Source organism: Paramormyrops kingsleyae, chromosome 12 (assembly GCF_048594095.1).
Source record: "Paramormyrops kingsleyae isolate MSU_618 chromosome 12, PKINGS_0.4, whole genome shotgun sequence".
Classification (NCBI taxonomy): Eukaryota; Metazoa; Chordata; class Actinopteri; order Osteoglossiformes; family Mormyridae; genus Paramormyrops; species Paramormyrops kingsleyae.
In genome coordinates, this window is record NC_132808.1 from 17,696,794 (window position 1) to 17,723,162 (window position 26,369).

At 40.6% G+C, this 26,369-nt stretch overlaps 1 protein-coding gene across 1 annotated transcript; it reads left to right on the top strand.

Moving 5' to 3' along the window:
- The first annotated feature begins 17,515 nt into the window (after positions 1-17,515).
- On the top strand, positions 17,516-25,599 carry msantd1 (Myb/SANT-like DNA-binding domain containing 1). Its single transcript, XM_072718449.1, has 4 exons — positions 17,516-17,545; positions 23,440-23,870; positions 24,499-24,786; positions 24,993-25,599. Exons 2-4 carry the CDS (start codon positions 23,617-23,619, stop codon positions 25,282-25,284), a joined length of 834 nt encoding a protein of 277 aa, XP_072574550.1. The 5' UTR covers positions 17,516-17,545; positions 23,440-23,616; the 3' UTR covers positions 25,285-25,599.
- Positions 25,600-26,369: the final 770 nt, after the last annotated feature.

Sequence of the window (26,369 nt, forward strand, 5' to 3'; positions counted from 1 at the left end):
TTTTCATTCGAACACGAACCATTGTATAGGGGTCGAATACTTAAGCAAACATTCAATTGTGTTTTCTTCTTCAATTACATATCTACATAAAATGGTTTATTTTGACTTTGAAAATGTTTTGTTACTACGGAAGCCCTGAACCGCATTTCATGATTTTTTTTTCAGAGACAATGAGTCGCTATTTCGACATAATAAGTCGTTAAAACACGGTATTGTCTCGTTATTTTGACATAAGTCATTATAACAAGATAGTAAGTCGTTATTTTGACATAATAAGTGATTATAATGAGATAGTAAGTCGTTATTCGACATAAGTCATTATTTTGACATAACTCATGTTAAGCTTTGTGCCAATATTAAAGAACGCATTAAGTCATGCTGACACACTGTTAACATCAGTAGCTTACTTGGTACACTAACGACCCACGTATTTCTGGGAATTTTACATAGTTTGTGCTTTCATTCCAAGTTAACCCTTACTGATGTTAACTTTATGTAGACCATTAATATGCTCCATATCATTCTTATCGTTTGTCATAAATCGCCTATCAATTTATTGTGTATAGCATTTTATAACATTTTATATTCCACTAATTTGTTTCTAAAACGTTGCCTGGGTAATTCATCTACATCCGAACTGAAAATCAGAATAACATTGACTGACTCGAGCCACGACAGAATTACGTCGCACGTTATTACGTTGGTGCAGTTTGACCCGTATGTCTAATTATTGGGTTGCTGTTTACAGTGCACAGAAGAGTGATTCAGTGGTAAGAACATGAACAGCCTTAACAGCGGCGAATAAACCCTGCATGTCATGGTTTTCGAACATATGCACTCAGCCGACCCATTAGAAGATACCGTAACTGTACTGCCCCATCCACATAATTAACTGATGAACAACCGAAATCTCACCTGACCCGAAAAAAGTGTTGAATCCTAAGTGATGAAATCTATACCTGTAGATCTTATTTAATCCATGATAAAAAAGGTAGACACTAGCATACATTTCAATGTAGGCTACAGCAAAGCCATAAAAAGCTACCAAAACAAAGTTGTAGAAACATGTACATGTAGTGAAGTGAAAGTGATTATTTGTTATATGTCAAACACACCAGTGCACAACACTGCGAAGCAGTGGGCAGCTATTATAGTCCTACGCTATCAATGGGAAACTCACCCCAGATTAGTGGGATAACAGATACACATTTCAGTAATTAGCTATCAGCATTGATTGTAACGATTGAAGTATTAAATGATTAAAGTAAATGATTAAATTATTAAAGTTTTCAATCCTGGGAATTATTACAAAAGAAGTTTGTTTAATTCAAATGAATTGATGCAAATGACAATACAAATGCAATTCTCAGCAGTAATTAATGATCAATTAATAAAGTATAACTATTCTAAATATGCTGGGGTGTAGTTACAATAAAGGTACTTGCCTGAAATCAGAGTGCTATTCGCAATGGTTGTAATGCTGGTCAAAACATGGCATTCATTGCGTCTGGAATGAAAAGACAGCATTAAACATCTCATTTTTAAATTTAAGTCAGGAAGACAACAAATATTTAACAACATATACCTAAGTTTTCATAAACTGCTGATCTGGTATAAAACCCACCATACTGAATGTCATTAATTATAACAGCAGTAAGCAAAGTCGGAGAGGGTATGTTCCCTCAAGTTTGGTGGACCATTTATCTCCTGACAATGGCAAGACAATGTTACCAAAGTAAGCCACCAAAATAATGTAGCACTGGTAATATTAGTGCTTTGCTTTGGCTGCTGTTGCAAGCAGATGCATTATTAGAATCTCTCTACAAAACCACAAACATTAATTGTCATGAAAAAACAGAAAACATTTTCATATGCTGAGCCCTCAGAACTCAGTCCCTTTTTATTGCAACAGTTCAACTTCCAGGTGGAAACACAGCACTTGAACCAAAAATTTTCTAGCTACTTCATTTTAATTGTGCGGCTCGAGATTAAGTTTGAAAGGGTGAATCTTTAGTTTGCATTTTCACTATGCAGTAGGGCTGTAAATCGGAGTGTGAGACTACGGTGCTCAGCAGCGTAGATAAAAATTCAGAGCGCCCCACCCAGTTTTATGTAAAAGTAATATATTCAAGGGCCCTTGTAAAGTTCTGGGCCCCCTGAATCTGCTGCGGTATCCATGTCCCTCCTGCACCCCTGATGCTACATAAAACACTCTCAATGAATTTCTGCTTACTCTCGCTGACTCACCGCTCAGTTAACGCACCTGAGTTAGGTTACCCAGGTGCCGTGGAGCCAGCAGTTCCTTACAGCTGACAGAGACACCTGTTGCCACTGGGAGAGGGCCATCGTGGAGCTCTGAGGAGTCCCTCTCACCAGGACAGATATCTGGGGAAAGATGAGCAGAAAACCCAAGTTACCTACAAAATATTATTATACACAAGCTAGCAGAAGAGAGAGTGCACATTACAATGTACAGTATAGTTAATGCTTCTATGTTTTTTGGCTCTACTGATTTTTCAGATGAATTGAAGAAAGTTAATGTCATAAATGTGCTTGATTGTTAAAGCAGGAGAACAATGTGACCTTGCTCTGGATCCATAAATTCTGGGGGCCCCAGGCCAAAACATTCCACGTCTTATGTATGTTTTCCTACGAGAGTCACTCAGGGTCCTGTTTCTTCCTGTGGAAACAGTGGTCAGAGAATAATAATCGTCATGACCTGCTCGTCCGATCATCCTGTGTGCCACGCCCCTTCATCTACCTCGTGTGAAACCCAGATTGTTATCAGCTGTTTCGTGTTATTTCTGAGTAGTCCTGTGTATTTAAGTCCACGTTCAAGTCTGTTTCCCCAGTTCGGTCATTGAAGTCTGTACCGTGTATTTGTGCTTCACCTGCAAATAAACCCTGTGTTCTGGATTTCCATGTGCCTGACCCTGATTCCACGCTCCCTGCTCGCTCATCCTGTGCTCGGTCTGACAATAATAATAATATATTTTATTTAAAAAGCACCTTTCTAGCAACCAAGGACACCATACAATAAAGCATAGAACCATAAAATACAGAGAACATAGAATAAAACGAGTTTTATAAAAAAAAAAGTAATAATAATAAAAATAAATGCTATGAAAATGCTAATTTGAAAAGATGGGTTTTGAGGGCAGATTTAAAAAGTGAAAGTGAGCTAATGTTTCTCATATGTGGTGGAAAGTGAGTTCCAGAGCCGTGGAGCAGAGCGACTGAAGGGTCTGTACCCCATGGTGGTAAGACGGGCAGAGGGAACAGCCAAGTGAATAGAAGAAGATGATCTGAGGGTTCGGGAGGGGGAGGCAATGTGAAGGAGATCATGCAGGTACGGAGGTGCCAGGTTGTGATGGCCTTGAACGTTAAGAGAAGGGTTTTGAATTCAACAAACAACAAATTCAATATGAAACTTCAAATTCAATACGACCGGGAGCCAGTGAAGCTGCAGCAAGGTGAGTGTAATGCTGTGGAGGGATGGTGTCCTGGTAATTATCTGAGCGGTCAAGTTTTGAACGAGTTGTAATTTGTGAAGGGTTTTTGGGAAAGACCTAGGAGGAGGGAATTACAATAATCCAACCGAGAGGTAACGAGACTATGAAGAAGAATAACAGCAGCATGTGAGGTGAGGAAGGGGCGAACATGGTTGATATTACGGAGATGGAAATATGCAGACCGGGTGATATTATTAACATGGGACTGAAAGGATTGGGTACTATCGAAGATGACACCCAGACTCTTAACCTGTGGAGAAGGGGAAATGGAGCAGTTATCAATGTCAAGGGAAAAACTGTTGATTTTGGATAATGTTGTTTTACTGCCAATGAGGAGTACCTCAGTTTTATCACTTTTTAGTTTAAGAAAATTTGAAGAGAACCAAGATACAAATGGTAAGGCAGGAAGGAGGAAGATTAGAAGTGGGTTTACAATTAAGGTATAACTGGGTGTCATCTGCATAACAGTGAAAATTAATATTGTATTGACGGAGGATATTGCCAAGTGGAAGAAGATAAATAATGAAAAGGTGGGGCCCCCAGGACAGAGCCCTGGGGCACTCCTGAGGTAACAGAGAAAAACTGGGATGTAAAAGACTTAAGTTGTATGAACTGAGTATGGCTTCACAGATAGGATCTGAACCAGTCAAAGGGATTGTGGGTAATACCGATGGAGGATAGCCTGTTAAGGAGGGTGATATGGCAAATTGTATCGAAGGCCGCACTCAGATCAAGGAGAATGGGAATGGACAGTGAACCAGAATCGGCTGCCATAAGGAGGTCATTGGTAATTTTTAGTAGAGCAGTTTCTGTACTATGAAGGGGCCAGACAAAAGCCCGACTGAAACTGTTCATAAAAGTTGTTACGTGACAGATGAGAATTGAGTTGAGTAGCTACTGTTTTTTCAAGAATTTTGGAAATGAAGGGTAAATTAGAAATAGGGTGTAGGTTATTAAAATTAGAAGCATCTGCACCAGGGTTTGTCAATATCGGGGTATAGCAGCAGTTTTGAAAGATTCCGGGACAGTTCCCATAGAAAGAGTGGAATGAATAATAGCAGAGACAAGAGGGACCAATGAAGGGAGGCAAGCTTTAACGAGGGGTGTAGGGAGGGGGTCGAGCCTACAGGTAGATGACTTAGACTTATGTATAAGATCTGAGATTTCTGACATGGTTGGAAGCTGAAAGGACAAAAAAGAGTGAGATGGTGGAGAAAGTTCAGGTAGGTTACTAAGAGTGGACTGTGGACCAAGACTCTGATGGATATTCTGATTTTTTTCTGCAAAAAATGACATGAGAGAATTACAGAAAGCAGGTGATTGTAAGTGAGGTGGTAGTGAATCCAGGAGTTGAATGCTATTCTTAACCAATGAAAACAATGACCTAGTATTACCTACATATGAACAGATTATTCCAAAGTAATAGTTGGTTTTACCTTGAGTGATACAGTTCTTATAATGTAATATGTGGCTATTGTACATGTCTTTGTGAGAAAGTAGTCCAGTCTTCCTGTAGAGTCGCTCGAGTTGCCGTCCTTTGGCTTTCATAAGTCGAAGTTCATGCGTAAACCAAGGGGCGGAATGGGAGAAAGAAAGTGATCTGGTTTTTAATGGAGCAAGAGAGTTAAGAATACATTGAAGGCTAGCATTATAGTTTGAGACCCGCTCTTCCACGGTAGTTAAGTTGAATTTTGTTTTATAATGTGCTTCTGATTAATACTTCAATTACAGAAATTTCTAGTGAGATGAGTTTCATGATGTCACTTATCTGAATACAGGGAGCTAGCAGGGAGTTTGTCTCACTGCCATCTGTTTTCAATTTGGAATAATTAACTTGCAATCTGAACAGCAACATACTTAGTACTGTAGGTATTTGGTTATGATAAGTTGAGTTGCCCTCAAAAACCATAATGCATATACTGCAGACCCACAAAAATACTTGACAAATTTTAAGGTGTTATTAGCGATCTTTGGAGTTGAACTCCCAAACTCGCATGTTCCATTCCTGAAACAAGAATTCACGTGCAGAAAACCCATCGTCAATCCTAACCCTAACCCTAACCCTAACCCATCGTCAATCCATGATTTTACACAGTGTTAGTACAATGAAAAACACAAGATAAAAACCTGTTTACTTTTTATACCTAAGCTGTGTAAGTTTGTAATAGAAATAGCTCATTAACACACTAAGCAACAGTATTTGAGTAGACCGTAGAGCTCATGATACTAAATTTAATAAGCAATTGGATAAGCAGTCACTGAAACAGAATTCAGTGAGCTAAAAGTTAAGTAATCAGCAATATTTTCAAGGTATCATCATAAACTGGTCATAAAATGGGTGGGAGCACTCACTCGTAAGTATGCTAAAAATTCCTCTGAGGGGAAGAGGTTCCATAGTAAACTTACGCTTTGGCGGCAAATGTGATGCAGATTGTGTTATTGTCCGGATTTGGGGACAGCTCTGTCCAGAAACTCTGCGCAGTTCTCACCACTGAAATGAAGCCCTTATTATCTGAAGCTACTACAAGAAAGAACCATTTTCCAAAAACCTGATAAAAGGAAAATTAATGTATCAGCGTGAGGTATGGTCACAAAAAGCAATGCCGCTGTGCAGCCTACAAGCATATACAGACAGAGGGGGACAAGGCTTTGGGTTTGGACCTCAGTGAACCCACCGGAGTTAGGTCATTGAGTTCCAGTGGTATCAGCTGATCTCTGCATCCAACTGCGGTACCCAATGCATCATGGATCAACCAGACTGCAGCGGCGGCAATCAGGAGATTCATTTTGGCTTTGATGAGAGCAGAACCCTGGAGCAGCGTAGATGGCTGATACAGGGGAGGGTAACTGGTTATTCGGATCAGGACCTGTGTTTCCAAATGGCCAATAAGATTAGAGTTTGTTTACAGAATCATTCAGAATCGTTCAATATTATGAAGCTAGAAATACTGTTACTATCTGTTAATATATAATTGCATATCTAACCCATGAAATATATATTTATGCTTTTTCATTTTCAATAAATTACTGTGTTGTATCTCTTATTGCTAAAGAAATCACAAGAATATTACTTTCCTACATGTCTATAAAGTTATGCTGGGTCTATTCATTGCAACTTTCAATAAAGTGACGGCATTTTGCCACAGGAGAATTAGAAATTATTCAAAATGTCTCGATTGCATTTTAATTAAGTAATCTTTCTGCGAAGAAGTAAAATATTGATAGAAAACACTTATTATTAACAACACTAAAAACGCTGTTCAATGGGAGACATTTTAAAACTTACCTCAGTCATATTGTTATCTCTGTGGGTAGGACCTGTAATATATCAGTTGATTGTAAAACTGCAACATTAAAGACATATACCCTCCTGGGACCCCACCCATTCATTTATGTCCATTGTAGTGGACATCTTTTCACTGATGGAAGGAAATATATTTATTCCTGTTGTATACTAAAGAGGACATGCTGTGAAATTTAAAATAAAAATACATTTGAAAAAATCTAAATTGTAAGATATCTTATTTCCTCCAAAGACAAATAACCTACAATTGAAGGACACTTTTTTCCTTTGGTCTCAGGAGGGTATAGAAAAGCATTATTATTGCAAACGATGCCAGTGATTTTGTTTGGAACTCTGAAGTTTATACTAAGAGAGAGGGAGACACTTGTTAATTATTGAAACCAATGGGATCAATCAGCTCTTCATTAATTCTACATGAACATCTTCATTTGGATCAGAAGAAAGGTCTAGGGATGGGTTTGTAACTCATATCACACACAAAGACTTTAATGCTGAAATAAGTGTTGGTGTGAGACTAATTTAATCTACAAATGTAGGAACATATGAGGACTATCAGTTTATAATGGCTGCATCTACAAAGACTATATGTGTCAGAAACACTCATAAATGTCTATACATGAATGCACTCCAATAAAACTGCAAACTGCCCACATGTGCAAAGCTAATGGAGACTTATTCACAATCAGTAACATAATAATTGGTGTGCACACATACAACCATGGTGTTGTAGGTTCTTTTTCTTTTTAAACGGCAAAACACACAGTACATTAGAACCATCTTCACAACGTGTATAGAAGGGGCAGCACACAACCTTGGACCGCAGTTCTGCAAACCCGCCTGAGTTCGATGAGCCAAGCTCAGCTATTTATGCTGACTCTCATCGAGAGTGGAGGCGGCTGCAGACATAAGGAGGCTGGCAGCGAAGAGGATGATGCATATGTGTGAAGAAGCTAAGTGTAGCATGGGAATGGAATGAACCGTTATGGCCGTCGGTTACAGGTTGTTTTCAGCTAGAGTTCAGTAACTTCTGTGTTTGTTTGGAGAACCATCCAATGGAACAAAGTACAAAAACAGGACTGCCATCATGACAAACTAGACCCGATAACTGAGCATCAGTAGGACCATTGATCATCTTAAAAATGATCAAGTTATTGCTTTTTAAACAGTTGTTATTTAAATGTTGATGTTTAGTTATATATTATTCCATCCACAGAGGTTTATCTACCCATACAATAATTTCCAATACCTGTTTATCAAGTCATGGTAAGACGAAATCTATTCCTGTGAATGTATTTTAGCGATGCTCGCTACAAATATGAAGTACGTTTCTAAGATTCTCAAAACTATACAGAGAATGAAAGTACAGTATTGAACTGTTAATCAAATTATATTCAATTTACCGTATTTACACTAGGTGGCAATACTGTGCTATCCTGCAAAGGGGCTGTATTGAGAATAAAGATAACCCTTGATCTGAGATCTCATGCCTCAGTTAACCTGATATGACCAACATCACTGGTTTCATTGATTGCGATCATCGACCCAGGCATCAAATTTTGTGTCAAGTAAAATTCCCGCAGTCTGAATGGAAAAGCAAGAGAAGGTCAGCACCAAAAAGGGAAATCAAGTGCAAATAAAGTGTTAATGTAGCAATGGCCAGACTCTGCCTGCGTGTCAGTCCACATCGTGTTCAGGGTGGGTTCTGTAAATATTTGCCTTTCAATGGATTGGCATTTACAATACAGTAAACCGTGATCCGCTAATTGCATTTTTACCATATTCACGATGAAAATGATGTTGTTTCAAAGTATAGTCACACGCTACTTAAATGGATAGGCCTATTAAACCGGTCACTTGACCTACACATCATGCTATGAAGTGATACAAATCGAGATCGTAACATGTATTTGTGCTTTAATTATGTTTGAATATGATACCTCCGTTAGGTTAGACTGTTAGACATGAGACAATTAAGTAATGACTTAAATGCATGTACAATATAGATGAAATTCATAACACGTTTTACGACGTCTAACCTAACTTTATGACGTGGATTAATATGGCATGCATTCAGCAAGTATTTGCACTAAAAAGCTAACAAAAGAAAGATATGTTTTGGGAAAGTCAGTTCCTATATTTCACTCAGGCCTTGTAAAGATTATGGAAGGTGAAATTACATTCGATGTACCTCAGTATAGTACGCTTTACCTTGGGTCAATATGGCTCTCCTGTAGCTGCAGGCTCGTACCTCATCTACATACTGTTAACTAGGGATGTACTGATCCAACTTTTTCAGTTCCGATACCGATACCGATACCAATACCTGGGTGTTAGGTATCGATTGATCCCAAGTACCCATCCGATACCCGTGTTTAATTAATAAGCTGTATTGTCTCACTGTGGGAAGGAGGAAAGACCAGGCTTAAATACTTGACTTAAATACTTGACTTAAATACGGTTTTCTTCACTTTGTAAGACAATGTAACAAATGCACACACATATGCATATGCTGAATTATTATTAACAATCAGCTGGCTAATGGATACTTTTATGGTGCATTCGATTATTATCATATATTCCAAGGTGCGTGACGTGAGATATTCGAATGCAGGATTAATCGTTAATCCATATTAGTATAATTTAGTTATCACCGTGTGTGGGCTAGGCCACTAGCAAACATAACATACCTGGTGTATTATACTGCACGTTGCTGTGTGCGAGAGAGCGGGAACGAGTGCGCTGATGTCACAGAGGGCGAACGTCACCACGCTCAAAACCACTGAGTAGCAGTATTACAATCTGCCAAGTTCTTTTTGTGTGAACATGACAAAAGTCCCTGGTTCCGGAAAAAGGTTCTGGTTCCAGAAAAAGTTCAGCCAGTGTGAAAGCGCCTATTAGCACATGGTAAAGTTCTTGGGAACTTTTCTCCTGGAACTGTCACCAAACCTGAATGTTTCTCACCCCTTCTTCAAAAGAAGGCAGACCATCTGACTCTTACACTGCTGTCCTGGTGGTTTCCTTGTCATCAGACCTGAGCTTTGTAACATTTCAGCTTGAAGGGCAGGTTACATTTGGAACTAGAAGATTTTTGAATTTGGAATTAAGATAAAACTCATATAATGATACAGTGCATTCACATCCTTGGGGACTACATCGTTCTGTTGCCATGACAGCACACATGGGAACAAAAACATATAACACTCTCCTTGGCAATTTAATTCTCGCACCCTATCCAGGCTGCACCCCAGCATTGAGCCCTGTGCTGTCTGAGACAGACTTAAGCCTCCTATGACACTGATTAGGCTAAGTGGTTAGAAGACTGGTGTACTGATGTACCATTTAAAGTAACTTAATTTAAGAGAATTTGAATGATGTCAGGTGTCAGGTGATGTCAAACTGATCTCACTGGTCTATGGAAGGAGCATTTTTTTTTTAGTACAGGTCTTTCCATGGAGTAAACATTTATTGTGTTCTGAGAAGCCAGAGGGTGGGGTGGCTTACTCCACAGAAAATTCACAGTAAAAGTACCATCAGCTCAGGTCAGAAATGTGCCTCAGAAACTTGGCATAAAAAGAATACATGAATGCTCAGTTTTTCCAGCATTTATTTGGGCCTGAGAAGATAAGGGCAATGTGCAGCAATGTGGGTTAGAGCTCTGTGTCATTGCCCATGAGCTTTGCCATGACTAGCTGAGTGCAGGTTTCCTCAGCCTGCTCTTTCTTCATGCTAGTGTGTAATGTATGCTAAATATTCTCACTGTTCAATGAACAAGAGGTATGCCTATCTCCAAAAAAATCAATATTTCATGGGACAGTGATCATATGCAGGACATTTGACGTTTCGCATCCTCTCCACAGTGAGTTTCAGTTTCTTCCCTCTGGACGAAGGGTAATGGTCCCAAAGTGTAGAACGAAAAGATTTAAAGACAGCTTTGTTCCAGCAGCCATCACGCTGATGAATAGAGCATAGCGTTAGCGTAAGTTGTATTTAAGTTGTTTTTGTTGTTAGGTGTTCCTGTGTTGAAGTGTTTATGTAGGATGTACAGTATGACTCATGACTGCGCCCAAAATCTACCTACGGGTACAAATAAAGGAACCTGAACCTGAACCTGAACCTGATTTACATAAATGTAGATGAGTTGATGCAGTCACGTAAGCTGTTTGCAACCCATCTTGAGATGATGTCATGCTTTTACTGTTGAATAGTTTCAGGGAAACCACCATAAAGTTGTGACTGCTTCTGACAGGGACATGTGTGCATGAATATTTGATTTTTTTTCCTGATAAAGTTTACAAATGCAGTCAGACCTCAGACATTCGTAAGGTTAGGTTCCAGAACCCGTCGCGAATGAGGAGGATTTGCGGATGTTTTGGTAGAGTCACTAAAAATGGTAATATGTGCTTATTTCTATAGTTTAAAACCTAAATATGACCCCAGTCATGCTCCCAAAACACTTTAATTTAATTTAAAAGTTAGCTTTAAAAAAAAAATATTTGATGTGAAAATAGAGTACAGTATCGCCTACCACATTTGTAATACAGTATACTAATGTTACCCATACTAATTAATAGAACAAAACATTGGATGCCATTTTCTTTTAAAATGAGTAAGCGAATGGGACTGTAAAGTTATTGACAGAAGTCATATACGTAACCAAGGTACAATTCAATAAAATACGTAAAGGAGACATGTACGTATACAAGGTACAAGTATTCAATCAATTAAAAATTATGTAAAGACGTACAGAAATAATAAGTTGTAAAAATACTATGTGTAAGGTAACCACGAAAAAGAGAGAGAGAACAAAAATACATACACACATTAAAAATATTTAATAAAAACAGTAGTATGGGTACTCACCAATGATGAATATTGATTTAAGATAATGATGATTATGAATTAGCTGTGCAGTATGGTGAAAATATGAAAATGACTGCATAGCGTACATGAGGAGTTACAGCTCCACAGAATCTCCCTCTTCAGGTGGGGGTTCGTGGGAGCGTTTGGGTTTGACTTTACATTAACGTGTACTTACTATTACAAAATAGTAAATTAACTATTTTCTAATATTTATGTAACCATTAGTGTTCCAAAGGGAATAAACTTTGCGAATGGGATTCACATCTTGTAAAAGTACAGTTCAGTATGTACATAAAAAGGAACGTTTCCATAAGAAAGCCACGTTTTTAAAGGGATTTTTTAACTGATTTATATTGTATGTCTTGAACTTTCCCCAAAAACACAGTAGAATCTTCATTGACTAATTTCTTCTTACCAATTGTACACTTAAAAGCATGAAAACTTTTAAATTACTATGAAAATTAAACATAAACACTTCTGTAGAGTTTTTCGAGGATTTCACAGATGTGCGAAAAAATTGTGGATGCGAATAAGTTCAGCTCCAATGAAATTTTTGCAGATCTGTGAATTTGCGAAAAACGAAGCGCGAATGCACGAGGGCTGACTGTAATGCCAAAAGCATAAAGACATCTAAGAACAAAAAGAAGTATCTAATTCAGTGTTTCCCAACCCAGTCCTTGGGGAATCCCGGACAGTCCATGTTTTTGCTCCCTCCCAGCTCCCAGCCAATCAGGAACACTGAGTACAGGTGTGCTGGGAGCTGAGAGGAAGTAAAAACGTGGACTGTCCAGGGTTCCCCGAGGACTGGGTTGGGAAACACTGATCTAATTGTTGCTGTATGGCATGGTGCAGGCAGGAAAGATGTGATCATCCACTGAGCAACTCCGAAACAAAGGGGTTTATTAACAAGCTCAAACGACCTGGGGAAAAACAGTATAAAACATAGGGACGACGAGGGGCCAAAAAAAAATCAAGAAAAAACAGAACAAACTAAAGAAACTATTAAATAATTTAACCTGGGAACAAGGCAACATCTTTTGGGTTCCCGGTTCTGCTCCTGACCTGTGTCCTGTTTGTTTCAATGGCTGTCATTAGAGGTATTTTCCCTTCAGCTCAAAAGCTGCAATACCTTCCAACCTACTGATGCAGCTGTGTGCGAGAAAGCTATAACGGTGCCATTTCTCCTGCCTTCTTGTCAGTTTGTTTTACTGCCTAAATTTGTGTGTTACATGTCAAGTGACAGACTCATCTTTTAGAAGGAACTGGCATATCTCCAGGTTGGTGGGAGGGTGAGAGGCCATGTTCCATTTTGCTATTAGTCAGCAACCATTTGGATGCAATTCCCTGCCCCCAGATTTTCTGATCATTTATTGGGCAAAGAGAGAGAGAGAAGCAGCTTTCTGCTCACATCATTGTTGAGCCTCCACTTTGAATCATATGCCTTCACTAGCCCTTTATAACGCTCTGTATTTCTGGGCAGCATGTTAAACACTGATTCTCCTACCTTCCATTGTTCAAAAGTTTCAGTACATTGCATGCTGTTGATTTGCTTGTGCTCTTCAAACCTATGTACTTGTAGCATGAGTGAGCCATCAAAAGCATCCGCACATGGAGTGTATCTGGCTATATCTTCTCACATTCTAGGAGAACCGTGAGGTTCCATTTCATGCGGCAATGTGCTATTAGATTTGGGGACCTCTGACTTTCCTGTTCATGGTCCTGTGTTCTCTCAGACTGGTAGAACTCTGACATTTGTCATGTGCCTTGCCTGGCTAACAAAAACAGGTACTTAAATTTAATTGATGACACCATATATCATTTAATTGACCACATGTCGCCCTTACAGATGTTTGCTGAAGGTTAACGTGTTTGCCACTTGTGCCATTTTTAGTTAGTGATTATTTCCATGTGGTAAACAGGAAGGATCTAGTAGCAGAAGTTGATCTTGAAATACTTACATGGCAATGCCTTCTGGGAATTTCAAATGGACTGTGCCTTTATGCTTTGGAGTCTACATGGTTGCCTTCAATAGGGATATTGCTTTATATCAGGGCTATTCAAATCACGGTCCTCAAGGTCCGAGCACTGTTGAAGGTCCGAGCCAGGTGTGAAGCCTCTGGCCAATCAGAATCAGTAATTATTAAACGAACTACTTGGGAGAACTGAAAACAAGGCCTGGACTTGGAATCGAGGTCCAGATTTGAAGAACCCTGCTCTATATTCTCAGCTAGGGGTCCTTGAACTTCATCAAATATTCTCCTTCTCACTCTACCCCCTTCTTCCTTCCTCTCTCTACTTGTGTGATTTTGTGTTGTTTTCATCCATTTATGGTGTCAAGCCTCTGTTATGTTCCACAGTGAACGGTCAGTAAGTGAACAAGTGAGTTTGTTGGGACCTTGGAGGTGGAGCATAGACAGTGTGAGAGTATGAGTGGGAGAGGGAAGGCCAAAGCTTGCATCGTGACTGTGATGCACCATAAAACTTGCCCCATTTATTCCTCGTATCCAGCATTGTCACATCCCCAAGCAGCATATCCCACCTATGTGAGTGTAGCATCCCTGGCTGAATGATGGTGAAACTCTCAACTGATGGTTCATAAAGGGGTTTTATTCAGATGCACATAAACGGTGAACACAAGAGCTAAAGGAAAAAGGGGGAAGGAAACAAAGATAAAATAAATATTACGTTCCTTTTACATTATGACTCACAGTCCTATAAGTTATTTAGAGATTATTTCTCACAAAGCGCTGTAAATAAGAAAACAACGTGAAAACCTCCATGAAGCGCACTTATTTACTGAATTAAGTTATACAGAATACATGAAATTAAGGCAAGGCAGGAGTACGGAGCATCGATCCAAAACAGCAGTTTGCTAACGTAACACTCATAAAGTTTAATATTCAAATGTAAATAAAGAGACATTTAAAATTACAGAAGTACAACAAAATACTGACAGACCTTGTGCCCTAATCAGCCAGGGACTAAAGCAAAAGGAAAAAAGGGTCTCTTTTAACTTAGTAAGGCGCCATTTTCTGTCGTGCCGGTCCGTCATGCTTATGCTATGGGGTTTAGCAGTGCCGTAATTTCAAATTAAAAATCTAGACATTCGCATAGAAAAACCACAAGATTGCTCCACAAAAAACAACAACATGGCAACAGAAATATGCTTAGCTGCGACGGACCAACCCAAAGCTCATTTACAGTGAGCACATACCCAAACCCTTTAAAATACAGCACTTCTTACCCACACATATGAGCAAGACCATAAGGATAATTAGATTGAGATTTTATGTTAATCAAATGTTGTATAATTATGTAGAACTTGCCTGGCAGGAAGCGGTTTCAGTTAAGAAAATATTTCTGTAGTGACGGTCAAATGAAGCTTCATGAACCATTTGCTGTATTTTATGACCCCCACTAGATGGCGCTCTCTGTTCAAAAAAGGGCTCACAGCATGCCCCAAAGTAAACCAAGAGCACCATTTTGTGGGGTCGGCAAATGGTTCATGAAGATTCATTTCGCCATCACTAGTATTTCTTGATCAGACCCTTGCATCTCTGTATCACTTGAAATGTTCACTATACTTTAAGGCAAAATTCAGTAGTTAACTGGGTATTAAACCTAGTATGAGACAGTGGTAACACATTAATGATAATTAGAATAGTTTACAAAGGCAATGCAAAATTCTGCCATTGTGGAACATACCACAAAGTAATTAAAGCTGCAAGTAATTTAATTGAAGTACCGAAGTAATTTAAGTGTTCCACCTCTCCCAGTCTGTCACTTGGCTGTTCTGTGCAAAGAGAAATTTCACACTATGGACTGTACTGCTGCTGAATCACACCTTTGTTTCTTACCAAGATATCCCGTCTCTCTCCTGTCTCTCAGGATCACACATGAGCACCTCAGTGATGCGCCGTTCTCCAGCGACCAGGAGACCATCTCTTTCTCTCGCTTCCTACAGTGGAAATGGATAGAGAAGTGAGCGTGAGAGTGAGCTATCTATCCAATTTTGCTTATTTCATGACATTTTACTAATTTTCTTTTTATTTTTAGACTCTCCTTCCTTCTTTCCACACTTTCTTTGACCTGTAACTGAGTTGCATATTTTATATAGTTTCTCTGTCTTTGTTTCTTATTTCGATTCCATATGTGACTCACTGCACTCCATGGATGAAAAGCGCTGTTTGCTATATGTTTCTAGGCAACTTGTGACCAAAACTACCTTCAGGCTTTACAGAGTACTAGGGAAAGATGGATTTGGAGTGTCCTCTCTTTGTGCTGTGGCTCTGCTCTTTGGGCCTTTTGGATCAAGTGCTGTAATGGTGATACGGCTCTCACAATAGTTCACTTTGCGCTTTCAGGACCTGTTAATGATTTTTTTCATGGAAAAAAAAAAATCACATTTTGTAAAAGTAGTACCTCTAGCTACAATCTTATCATTGTTTTTGTGTATAGCTATGCAAATAAAGTGTCAAATAAACCATAGATTTTTTTTTTCAGATTAAATCACTTGGCCATTCATCTGTGACAGATATTATTTTGACATGATGTTCTGATAAAGGGTATCTGTTTGCTGTGTTGGGTCTCTCCATTAACCCATATGGGCAGGTGCTATTGGTCACATCTTCCTCACATAATGCTTCATGTGATACAGCAAAAGCTCTGCTTGCTAGCAACCCCCCAACAAAGCCAGAATATTGGGAAAAAGTTAGGTATTGCGCTTCGTGGCAGGAGCAGCACCACGCTTTCTATCGTCCTCCCTTTGTATATGTGGGGGCAGCGGTTGAAGCAACTGTGAGCCGGTAGTGGGCGGCTCTAGAGGTCCATCCTCAGCTCTTTGACAACAGCACCCAATGCTTGGTAATGGTGTACCCTGAGCTGTTAGCTAAGTGTGTAGAAGGTTCGTCCACATGAATGTGTGTTGGTCCAGCTCACACATGCAAATGTTATGTGTGCTAGACCGACCCCAATACACTGAGTGGGTAGTGAAGTCTGGAGAAAGCAAGCAGGATGGGCCCTCAGTGCTCTCTGCTCTCCCCGCCCCCCTCAGGTTAGTCTGGTTTATGCCTGTGAGATTAAGGATGCCCTTTGCTTGGTCCTTACTATTATGAATGGCGGAAAACTACAGTTTTACATCTACAACACAGGGAATTCAGGCTTTACGTAAACTATTGCTGTTAAATATTATTTTGTATATTGTAGACCTATCTTTCCATTTTTACTGATATCCATCTTCACTAATATGGCAGTTTAAGTCTGTAAATGTACGCTGAATTTATTTTATTTATGTCCAAAGTAATCATACATAAAAAATAAATTGCATATATCTAATTTGACCTGTAGGCAAAGAATTTGCAAGTAAACTTTTACTTCTGACATTTACAACAACAGATTCACATATTCAGCCTGCACTGCACCTTTTGCAATCTAGGTTTACAGATTCTCATTTTAGGAGAGTAAAATGTGCAGTCGATTCAAAGGTCTAGGTAGACAACCACTGTAGGAATTATTAGCTCAAATAAATTTTAATATTCTCCACCAATATGTTTGAATTAATTAAAGCTTAATTAATTATTATTTAATGCTGATTATCAATCAATTGTTATGCCGAATGGTCGACTCCTCCAAACTCAATTGTGGTATCCCTGTGAGTCTGTTAATGTGAGACTTAAATGGGATTCACTAATTACCAGTATCGCTTAGTAACCTGGGTTAGAAGGCTCCTCCACCGAGCTGCATCACCAGGTAATGTACACGATTGGTAGCGAAGCTCCCCTCACGGCCAATGAGAGAGAGTCTCGCGATGTTTCAGGCGAGTTTGAGGTTCAGAGCGTGTAGCAAGATCGCACAGAGGCAGGAACTTAGTGTGAGTACTCAATAACGGAGGCTGAAGTTGTGTAAAAGACATGCATTTTATTCCTAAATAACACTACAACTAACATAAGACAGACATTACACCTAACACGAACAATAAACACGAAATAACGGAATAAAACAAACGATGTAATTATGAAAATGCAATGACCGGATTTAAATGAGTAACCTTAAATGGGAAATACTGTTCTGCAAAGCAAGCATAGTTTCTGGAAACACGACCCTAAAGTCTTATAGCAGGTTAAACAGAACAGCTTAAGTTGTTAGAATGAAAGGAAGTTGGTTTACTTGGTTGAAGAGTGGGGGGGGGGGTCTTGGCAGTTGATGGCAGAGCTGCTGAGCTGATGGCACTCAGGAAGGCGCGGTGTTTGGAGCAGTGGAGTGGAGTCCCTTTAGATTCTCTCTCCTGGTGAAGCTTTGTCTTGGGTGCTGTTCTCTGTTCAGCTGGGCCTTCACCGGAGGGCTTCTTGTGGGCTTCTCTCCTCCAGGGTTGATGTTCTCCTTCGGGCTGGTGGTTATTCTCTGCGCTGGTTGGCGGTTGTTCTGCTCGCCTTTGTTCTGAGGTGCCAGGATTTTATGCTGTAAAGTTCATGAATAGGGATGACCAGGAATTCGACTACTGGCCCAATGGCTGGCCATCCATTTGGCGGGCTTTCGGAAGGGGGTCTGTATCAGTCCTTTTGAGATTTATGGCCCGACTGATTCTCCCTTTACTGATGATTTTCATTAAGCTGTTATAACTTTTGATACATCCACTTTTATGGTAATCACTGACCAGATTTGGAATGATTAACAATCAGTTTGACACCAAACATGCCATACCAGCTTCACAGGTACATACCTCATACCCTCTGTATTAATTGATTAAACAATTAATTATTGTATCTATGTGACTGATTCACATCAGTATGGGATACAGGTGTTTTGGGTTGCACCTCAACAGATGTTACACTTTGTGCGGATATTACATCAAATATTCATATTACAAACAGCACATCTTATCCATAGATAGGCGTGGCCGTTAGTTTGTGGTAATATCAATATAAGTTGCACATCTGGAAACAACCTATTTTGTTTGGTGTGGCTTATGCCAATTCATCTTCTCCAGAATGGATAAAATACACCTTAATTCAGTTCTTTTAACATAGCATGGTAGAAACAAAGAAACTTGGTGAGGTCCACCAAGATCAGATAAGGACCACAAAGGAATGTTGGAAGAGAAGGGGGGGTTTTAACAAAGAACTCTCTCTAAAAGTTAGGACACATTGTTTACACTCACTTTCCAGATTCTTCTGGTATACCATGAGAACATATATACAATGGTAGCTATACCTATCTATTTATTTAAATTTATACGTGTTCAAGTGTAAAGGGGTAAAATAGGTGATACTCCGTGAACATGGTTATAAGGGTGGCACACAAAACACTAAGATTGTCTAAGGACACATACAAACATAACGTATCTGTATATTGAGACTAGTAGTCGTGAGTAAATCAATATACAGGGTATACAAAAGCCAAACTTAAATGAAACTTCCTTTAGGGTGTTTGTCTGTTGGGTGAGTGAAATGTAAGGCAGAATGTATGGGGAGGGGGTTGTGTGCCAAGTCGAGGGACCCCTGTCCGTGAAGTCCACTCTGCTTGTCTGTAGGTCCCTAAATCTTTGGGCAATAAAAGTTGGAGTGCTGGGCTCCCTTGTTATCTGTGTGTGTGTGTTTATGTGTGTAACCCCCCTTTGGTGCCTCTCGTACCAGGCTCGGCCTTGTCTCAGGCCACCTGGAATTTAGGCCCTGTGATATGTGCATGTGTGATCCTACACCACCAAGACGCATTGCGATCTGATCACTGAAACAACTTGCTGAGGTGGTCTTAGAAACACTTGACTACATATATTTTGTAGCTTAAAAACTAATGTGTCCTGACAAGTACATGTAGAAAACTGAACAAATTTTAAGTTTGTAGTTCATAAAAAGTTACATTGATCAGGCATAACGTGCCTGAAGTCAGGACCTATATTTAAGTTCAATGAATGAGCCATTGTATTGTGATCTGTTGCCTCTCTAAGTGATAGTGCTTTGAGTTGCAATGCCAGTGCCGTTCAGCCATACAGCCGGATCACCCACTCTGCTTGCCTTTTTCAGTGCTGTGTACCTCAAACACGTGTTGGACATTGAGCAGTTCTCAGCTGTTAGAGGAGTAAACCTGGACCCCGCTGACAATTACTTCTACCACAAGTATGTCACGGGTAGTGTCTCCATCCCCTGGCAAAATGAGGTACTGCACCTTCCATAAAAACTGGTTAAAGTCTCTATAATGATAGTGTTGTTTTCTTCATGGTTTTACAGAATAGTGGATAGCTCATGGTTTCCTTTTTGCACTGAGTGAAAAACAGTGTTTTGGGAGGTCAGGGATCTTGGGTAGGTTTGATCAATCGATCACTTGACCACTGCTGTGGCACACAGACTTGGGGACATTGTTTAAGTTAATTCATAGTGCTTTAGTTGATGATGTTCTTTATATCAAATGAATCCTTCTCATGTTACAGACTTGCATCATAGTAAAGTTTACTTAATGTTACTAATATCTGTGTGTAGTTGTTTGTCTATGTTTATATTAACTGGACTTTGGAATTATATACATACAGTATACCTGACTGCTCTTTTGTGTAGTCAATAGATCTGAGACCAGTTCCTTCCAGTGTGTTCCTCTGTTTTTACCGGTGCCAGCATTCTGGATATTACCATTTGCTCACGGTGTCCAGAACTGTCAGGGCATTGTAGTTCACCCAGCCTATGGCATTGTAGTTCACCCAGCCTATGGCATTGTAGTTCACCCAGCCTATGATGTACTGTTCTCGTGTTGCGCAACCCAGCCTTCTGATGGTCACAGATGATTGAGACGGTGTGCCTTAAAGAGATCAACATGTTTGAGACAGATGGCGGCCTCAGTCCCGACCTGGACCTCAACTGGGCCGACCCACTAGCCAAGAGGGGTCTCTTCCACAGGATCTTTAGGAGGGAGGTTGTTGGGTGCTTCTGTTGGTGGGGAGACTGAATGAATGTGACCATGGTAGAACCAGGTCAGTAAGTTCTTATGATCTTCTGGCAACTGGCTTCAGGTTCTTCAGACTGGTTGCTCTCTCTTTAAGGTCACATGACCTGTTGTCTTGTCTTTCCTAGATTTGCTTCAAGAGTGGCAATAATGAAGAGACTCTATCCTGAATATATATATATATATATATATATATATATAATCACTAAAAGGCTATATTTTCCAATTAGCCACATAAGTACCACTTGAATTCAGACTTTGCTTTTATTTCAACCACTTTTGAACTGTTTTTTTTTTTTTTTTGGTTGGTTGGTTGGTTTTTTTTATAAGCACGGTATGTTTTTTAAAGTACCATATGGCTTGTCAGTTTATTTTTGTATATCTTGGCCATTACATCTTGTCAGTTGTGACAGCCAGTTGGCTGGATGAAGGACCTTGCTGCCCAATCAGCCCTTGCCACTGTTTCCGTGACGACGCCGTTCAAACACCTTAAATGGCATCTGTGTAGCTTATCTCTGCCTCATGCACCATCCCTGGAGAGCTTCCTTTCCAGTACCAGACACTTATTTATTTTCTGGAAGGAAAACATGTCCTAAATTTTTTAAGTGTATTTTAAATTAAGAACCTCATGCTTAGCAATGTGATTTTAAAATGAATGCTCATTTAAATAAATGGCAGACCAGTTCTTGCCTCTGAACATTTCAATATGTGCTATGTAGGGGGGTAGCAGATTGGGAATCTTGGGTGCTGACATTTCACTGCTAATTGGGTGTACCTCTGCTTAAGAAAATAAACAGAAGAAATGATCCTGGCATATACTAGTATGTAAGTTATACAATGACACTGGTCCTGTGGCGGGTTGTCCCCCTCCTTGTGCCCATAGCCTCCAGGATAATATCTGGACCCCCTGTGACCCTGAATAAGTGGTTTCAGAAAATGGATGGATGGATGGAAGGATGGGTGGATGGATGGATAAATGATCACACTGCTGTGTTTTCTTTACTTTTATCCCTTTCATGTGAAAGTATGGATAGGTGTTTTTTGAACTAGAACAATGTGGTGCTTTTGGTATAAGAGATGATTTGTAACGTGATTTCATCAGGCATATTTAAAGCACGTCTGAAACCAGGCTTCCTGTTTATACGGGTCCAATGATTGTGCTTCTTGTTCTGAAGGTATCGTGACATCAAAGGCTGTTAGACATGAAGGCACACTCATCTGCCTGCAAAACAAGGCTTATTCAGGACAGATAAATTCCGCTATTGAAGTATTTTACCTCAGTCAAAGAATCTGTCCCTGAAATGGGAGCTTAAATGATGCAAAAGAAAATATGTCTAGGTCTATGGAAAGCCCATATCTTGGATTTGGTTGGCAGTTAAAAATGTATGCTTGTTAGTTTATTATCCTCATAATAGAGATGTCAAAACAATTTATTGGCTTAAAGATATAGGGATTTTTCATTGATATGAATAGTCACATTAACTGCTGATTTATGTAAAGCCAATTTCAAAGAAATTACATAAAATAACATAACATAACACTTCCTCATATATCAGATCATTGAAGTACCATTATATAGCACTTAAGTTTGCTCATAAATACCTGAACATCAAAACATTTTCAAGTGAAACATAAATCACTGGCTTGAAATGTCGGGAGAGACTTTTATATCTGATGTTACATAATTTTAAGAACCATACGCATTGTTACAGCTCCAGTGTTGGAAGGTGGCTGAGTTCTGCTTCCGCCTTGTGTGTGGAGTTTGCATGGTCTCCAGATATCATGTGAGCTTCCTCTGGGTACTTTGATCTACAACCTCAATCCAAAGACATGGGGCTGGGTTAACTGATGTTTTTAAATTGCCCATGCAAAATTCTTGCATGTGTGGCCCATCCAGGCTGCACCCCTCATATGTGTCCTTTGCTGCCCAGGATGAGCTCTGACCTGGAAGATGAACAAAACACTATATGCAGATTAGAGACAGACAAACGATGATCATGATTCAATCAAGCAGTGAAATAGGGGGGCTGCAGTGATGTGTTGAAGGGTGCCAGTCATTCTGCGTGGACCATTCCAGATTATGCTAATTCAGACGAATAATCAGTGTTCAGTCACCTATCAGTAACGCCTCTTCATTTCCACGAAGGCCTTGAACACTAGTGGACAAAATTGTGCAAATACCTAGCATTATTGGCATTACGCTTTAAAAATTACTACACGAGTATTGGCGGTAATGTTTATAAACAATCAAAGAATGTTACATATATCATATATTGGACGACTAAAAGTAACTGGAGCAACAGCTGAATAAAATTCTGCAATCTCTAAAAATTGGAAGTGTTTCTACAATTTTGGCCATAGTGGAAAATATTTCATACCCTTTCAAGCCATTTCAAAATGCAAAATTAAATAAGTATCATTAATTTGCGGATCGTGTTTCACAGTCTGTGATCCCATTGATATTCCGTGAGTGATTATCTCCTCCCCTCCCCCCCTCCACACCCGGACACACTGCCTTATGCTAAAAGCTTTTAAAATGTCACATATTGGACACACGCCTGGAACGACGACACGTCGCCTAGGCAACAAAATGCCCCGGCGTCTCGATCCACGACCGATCAAGCACTACATTTTGACTGCTGTCTGCATCGGCTTACTTTATTGGCTTTCAGCTAAAAGCTTTTTGCTGCAGAGCTAGAGAGAGAAAGATGTGTGTGGGGGGGGGGGGGGGGGGGGGAGTGAGAGAGCGAGTGCTCATAGATGGTTGCCAGGGCAACTTGACATCACCATGACGAACTTCCCCACTTAAAAGCTTTTAACCGGATCTCTCCACAGTCCCAGGCCCCATTTCTAGGCCTCCCAGCTGAGCCGTTAGGAAGAGCCTGGAAAAGTGGACCATAGCTGCTTTTGAGGCAGACAGGGAAAAGCTCCTCTTCCTTCATTTATCCTCTTCCTCAAAGCAAAGCAATCTGTTTCTGTACAACAAAACAGAGGTCTGTGTTTACAAACAAGATGGCCGCCGAGGACAACCTGGGTTTCATGCAGTCAGGTCAGAGCGAGAAGCACAGACGGGCCAGGAACTGGACAGACGCAGAAATGAAGGGCCTCGTCTACGTGTGGGAAGAGTTCATCACTGAGCTCCGGAAGGCCAAGAGGAACGCCAAGATCTACGAGAAGATGGCCAAGAGGTTCTTCGAGCTCACGGGCGAGCATCGCCACAGAGAGGAAATTAAGATGAAAATAACAAATATGACTTTCCAGTACAGGCAAGTGTAATAGTGACCATTACTGTGTGCAGCTGTAGGGCTTACTGGGGAGAGCTGCATTCAGAAGCTCCCCCTCCCAGTAGGACTGCGCTTTTATCATTCAAAGAGGGACATCAATGAATCAGACCTTATTGTATCTGCTCCAGACCCACAGGGGTCAGCCCATGCACCCATGAGTACGTGCAGATGTCGTTCATGTGCAGTACCTCTTGCTCTGTAATACTGTATTACAGGTTTTGATAGAGTCAGTGGAACAGCTGGATGGGGTGAAGCAGAACAGCTGTTTACATTCTGGGGGGTAAAATATGGTGTTTGGCTTTAATTACAGGTTTATAGCAAGCTAGCCAAAAAGTATTGTGGATATGAGGTGTGTTTCTTGAATGCATCCTTTGTGTCCTATGTCCCATGATCCTAAACTTGTAACATAAGAATTTCACTGTTCCAAGGAACACGTGACAATAAAACTTGAAATCTGAAACTTGAAAGCATGTCTGGCAGATGCCTGCTGGCTGAGAAGACCGAAGATACAATCTTGTTACACGCCTTATTATGGAATGTCATGTGACCGTGCAAAGTCATGTGACAATGTTTTTATTCAAAGCATGCTGCCCTCTGCCTCCCTTAACAGGAAAATGAAGTGCATGACTAACGGCAGCACCCCGTCGCCTGAGTGGCCGTACTTCAGAGCCATCGACAGGATACTGTCCCAGGCCCTTGACTCGAATGGGCTGCCCAGCTGTGACCGCCAGCCAACACCACCGCTATCCACAGCCCGGCCTGAGTCCAAGTCTGTGCCCACCGAGCCCTCCCCCCCAGGTTTTATTCCAGAGTACACAGGATCTTCTGAGGAACAGGAGCCTCCAGAAGAGGGGGGGCATTCAGAGAGCTCAGCCAGCCTGCAGTCGCAGGAGTCCAGGTAATATCTGCAGATGCCGTTTTGCTTTGTTAGATATGTGTCCCTGTTAGGGTGCCTTCCCCAGTCCAGGTAATACCTGCATGAGGGTGTTCAGCCCTGTTACGTTGTGTGCCCTTGGTAGGGTGCCTACCCTCATCCAGGTAGCTTCTCTGTCAGCCTGAGTTAGGAGTCTCAGCACTTCCTCTGTGTTCTATTACCTGTGGCAGGTCACCTCAGGTGCCCATCAGGAGGAAGAAGATCCAGCGGCTGAGCCTGAAAAGGAGGAAGCTGCGTGTCCTGGAAGCCATGCTTCAGGAGCAGAGAAAGGCAGGCCGCAACCTGGAGGAGGTCTGCCGGGAGGTGCGGCGTGTCATGCACCAGCAGAACTTCCTGCAGGTACAAAGCCTGCAGCTCCAGGAGCGCATGATGAACCTCCTGGAGAAGATGATCTCGCCGCCCACACAGCTCCCGGCCTGGGTCTCTGCTGGAGCCAGGGAACCAGGGCCAGGCCAGGCCTGATCGTGTGGCATCACCCCACCCACAGGCACACAGACACACTTCATGACACTAAAATGTCACTTGATGCATGTACAACAGGCTTAAGTAGCAGTGAGATCTACAGAAATATCTAGACCAGTGTTCCCCAATCCGATCCTCTGGGACCCACAGTTGGTGGGTTCAGAACTTTGTTATTTTGACATTTCAGAACTTTGTCAGACCGACAATGGATATTTGCCTCTTGTGCTGAATATATGCACATATGTACCTGTCCAGCCACACATGCTTAATTCATCTCAGGCAATATGATAGCACTGTGATAATTAATATTAAACAAACTGCAACAAAAATGTCTTACAGCTCTTTGTTTTGTGTTTAATACAAAAATGTCTTTTTGTTTGTTCGTGGAATCATGTCTTAACCATACAGGTAAGCACACAGGATTAATTAATTATTACCACAGCTAAAAAATACCATAGACTAAAATTGAGGTGATCTTATAGCCTTGCCAAGAGGACTGAGACTGCTAGAATGTGGTTATTGCCATCTGTGCGCGGAGCCGGGGATTGATTCTTGTCCTGGGCTAACCTAAACAATGATTACTTTGATCTAAGAAGTACAATAGCAACCAAGATGTGGCAACTCTACAGGTCTGAGTAAGCCAAGCAGTGGGTTTTCCTCTGTGATCCTCATTTTGCATCAGTGCATTAAGAGCCGTCATAAATCCAATATGAGGGTGAGTGATGTCTTCCTCCAGCAGAGGGCAGTGTAGTGACATTTGCAGACACATCAAGATGCTCCTAATCTGGGTTTCTGGTTTCAGTGAAATAAAACAAACGTCATTCACATCCTACGCATGAGATAATCCTGAACAATGGCAATTGGACTGAGATTTAAATGTCAAAATAATTTCATTTCAGCTGCATGCAGAAATACATAGGCTGTTTATTTGCAATTAATGATAATTCATAATGTAATTACAGGTAATTATAGCTTGAGTAAGGAGCTCCACCCTGTTTTCCTGCTAATTCCAGCTCCAAAGGCTCTGCATTCCAAGGAATAGGATTCCCATCAAAGTCTCCTTCCTAGAAAGAAGAGACTTTTTT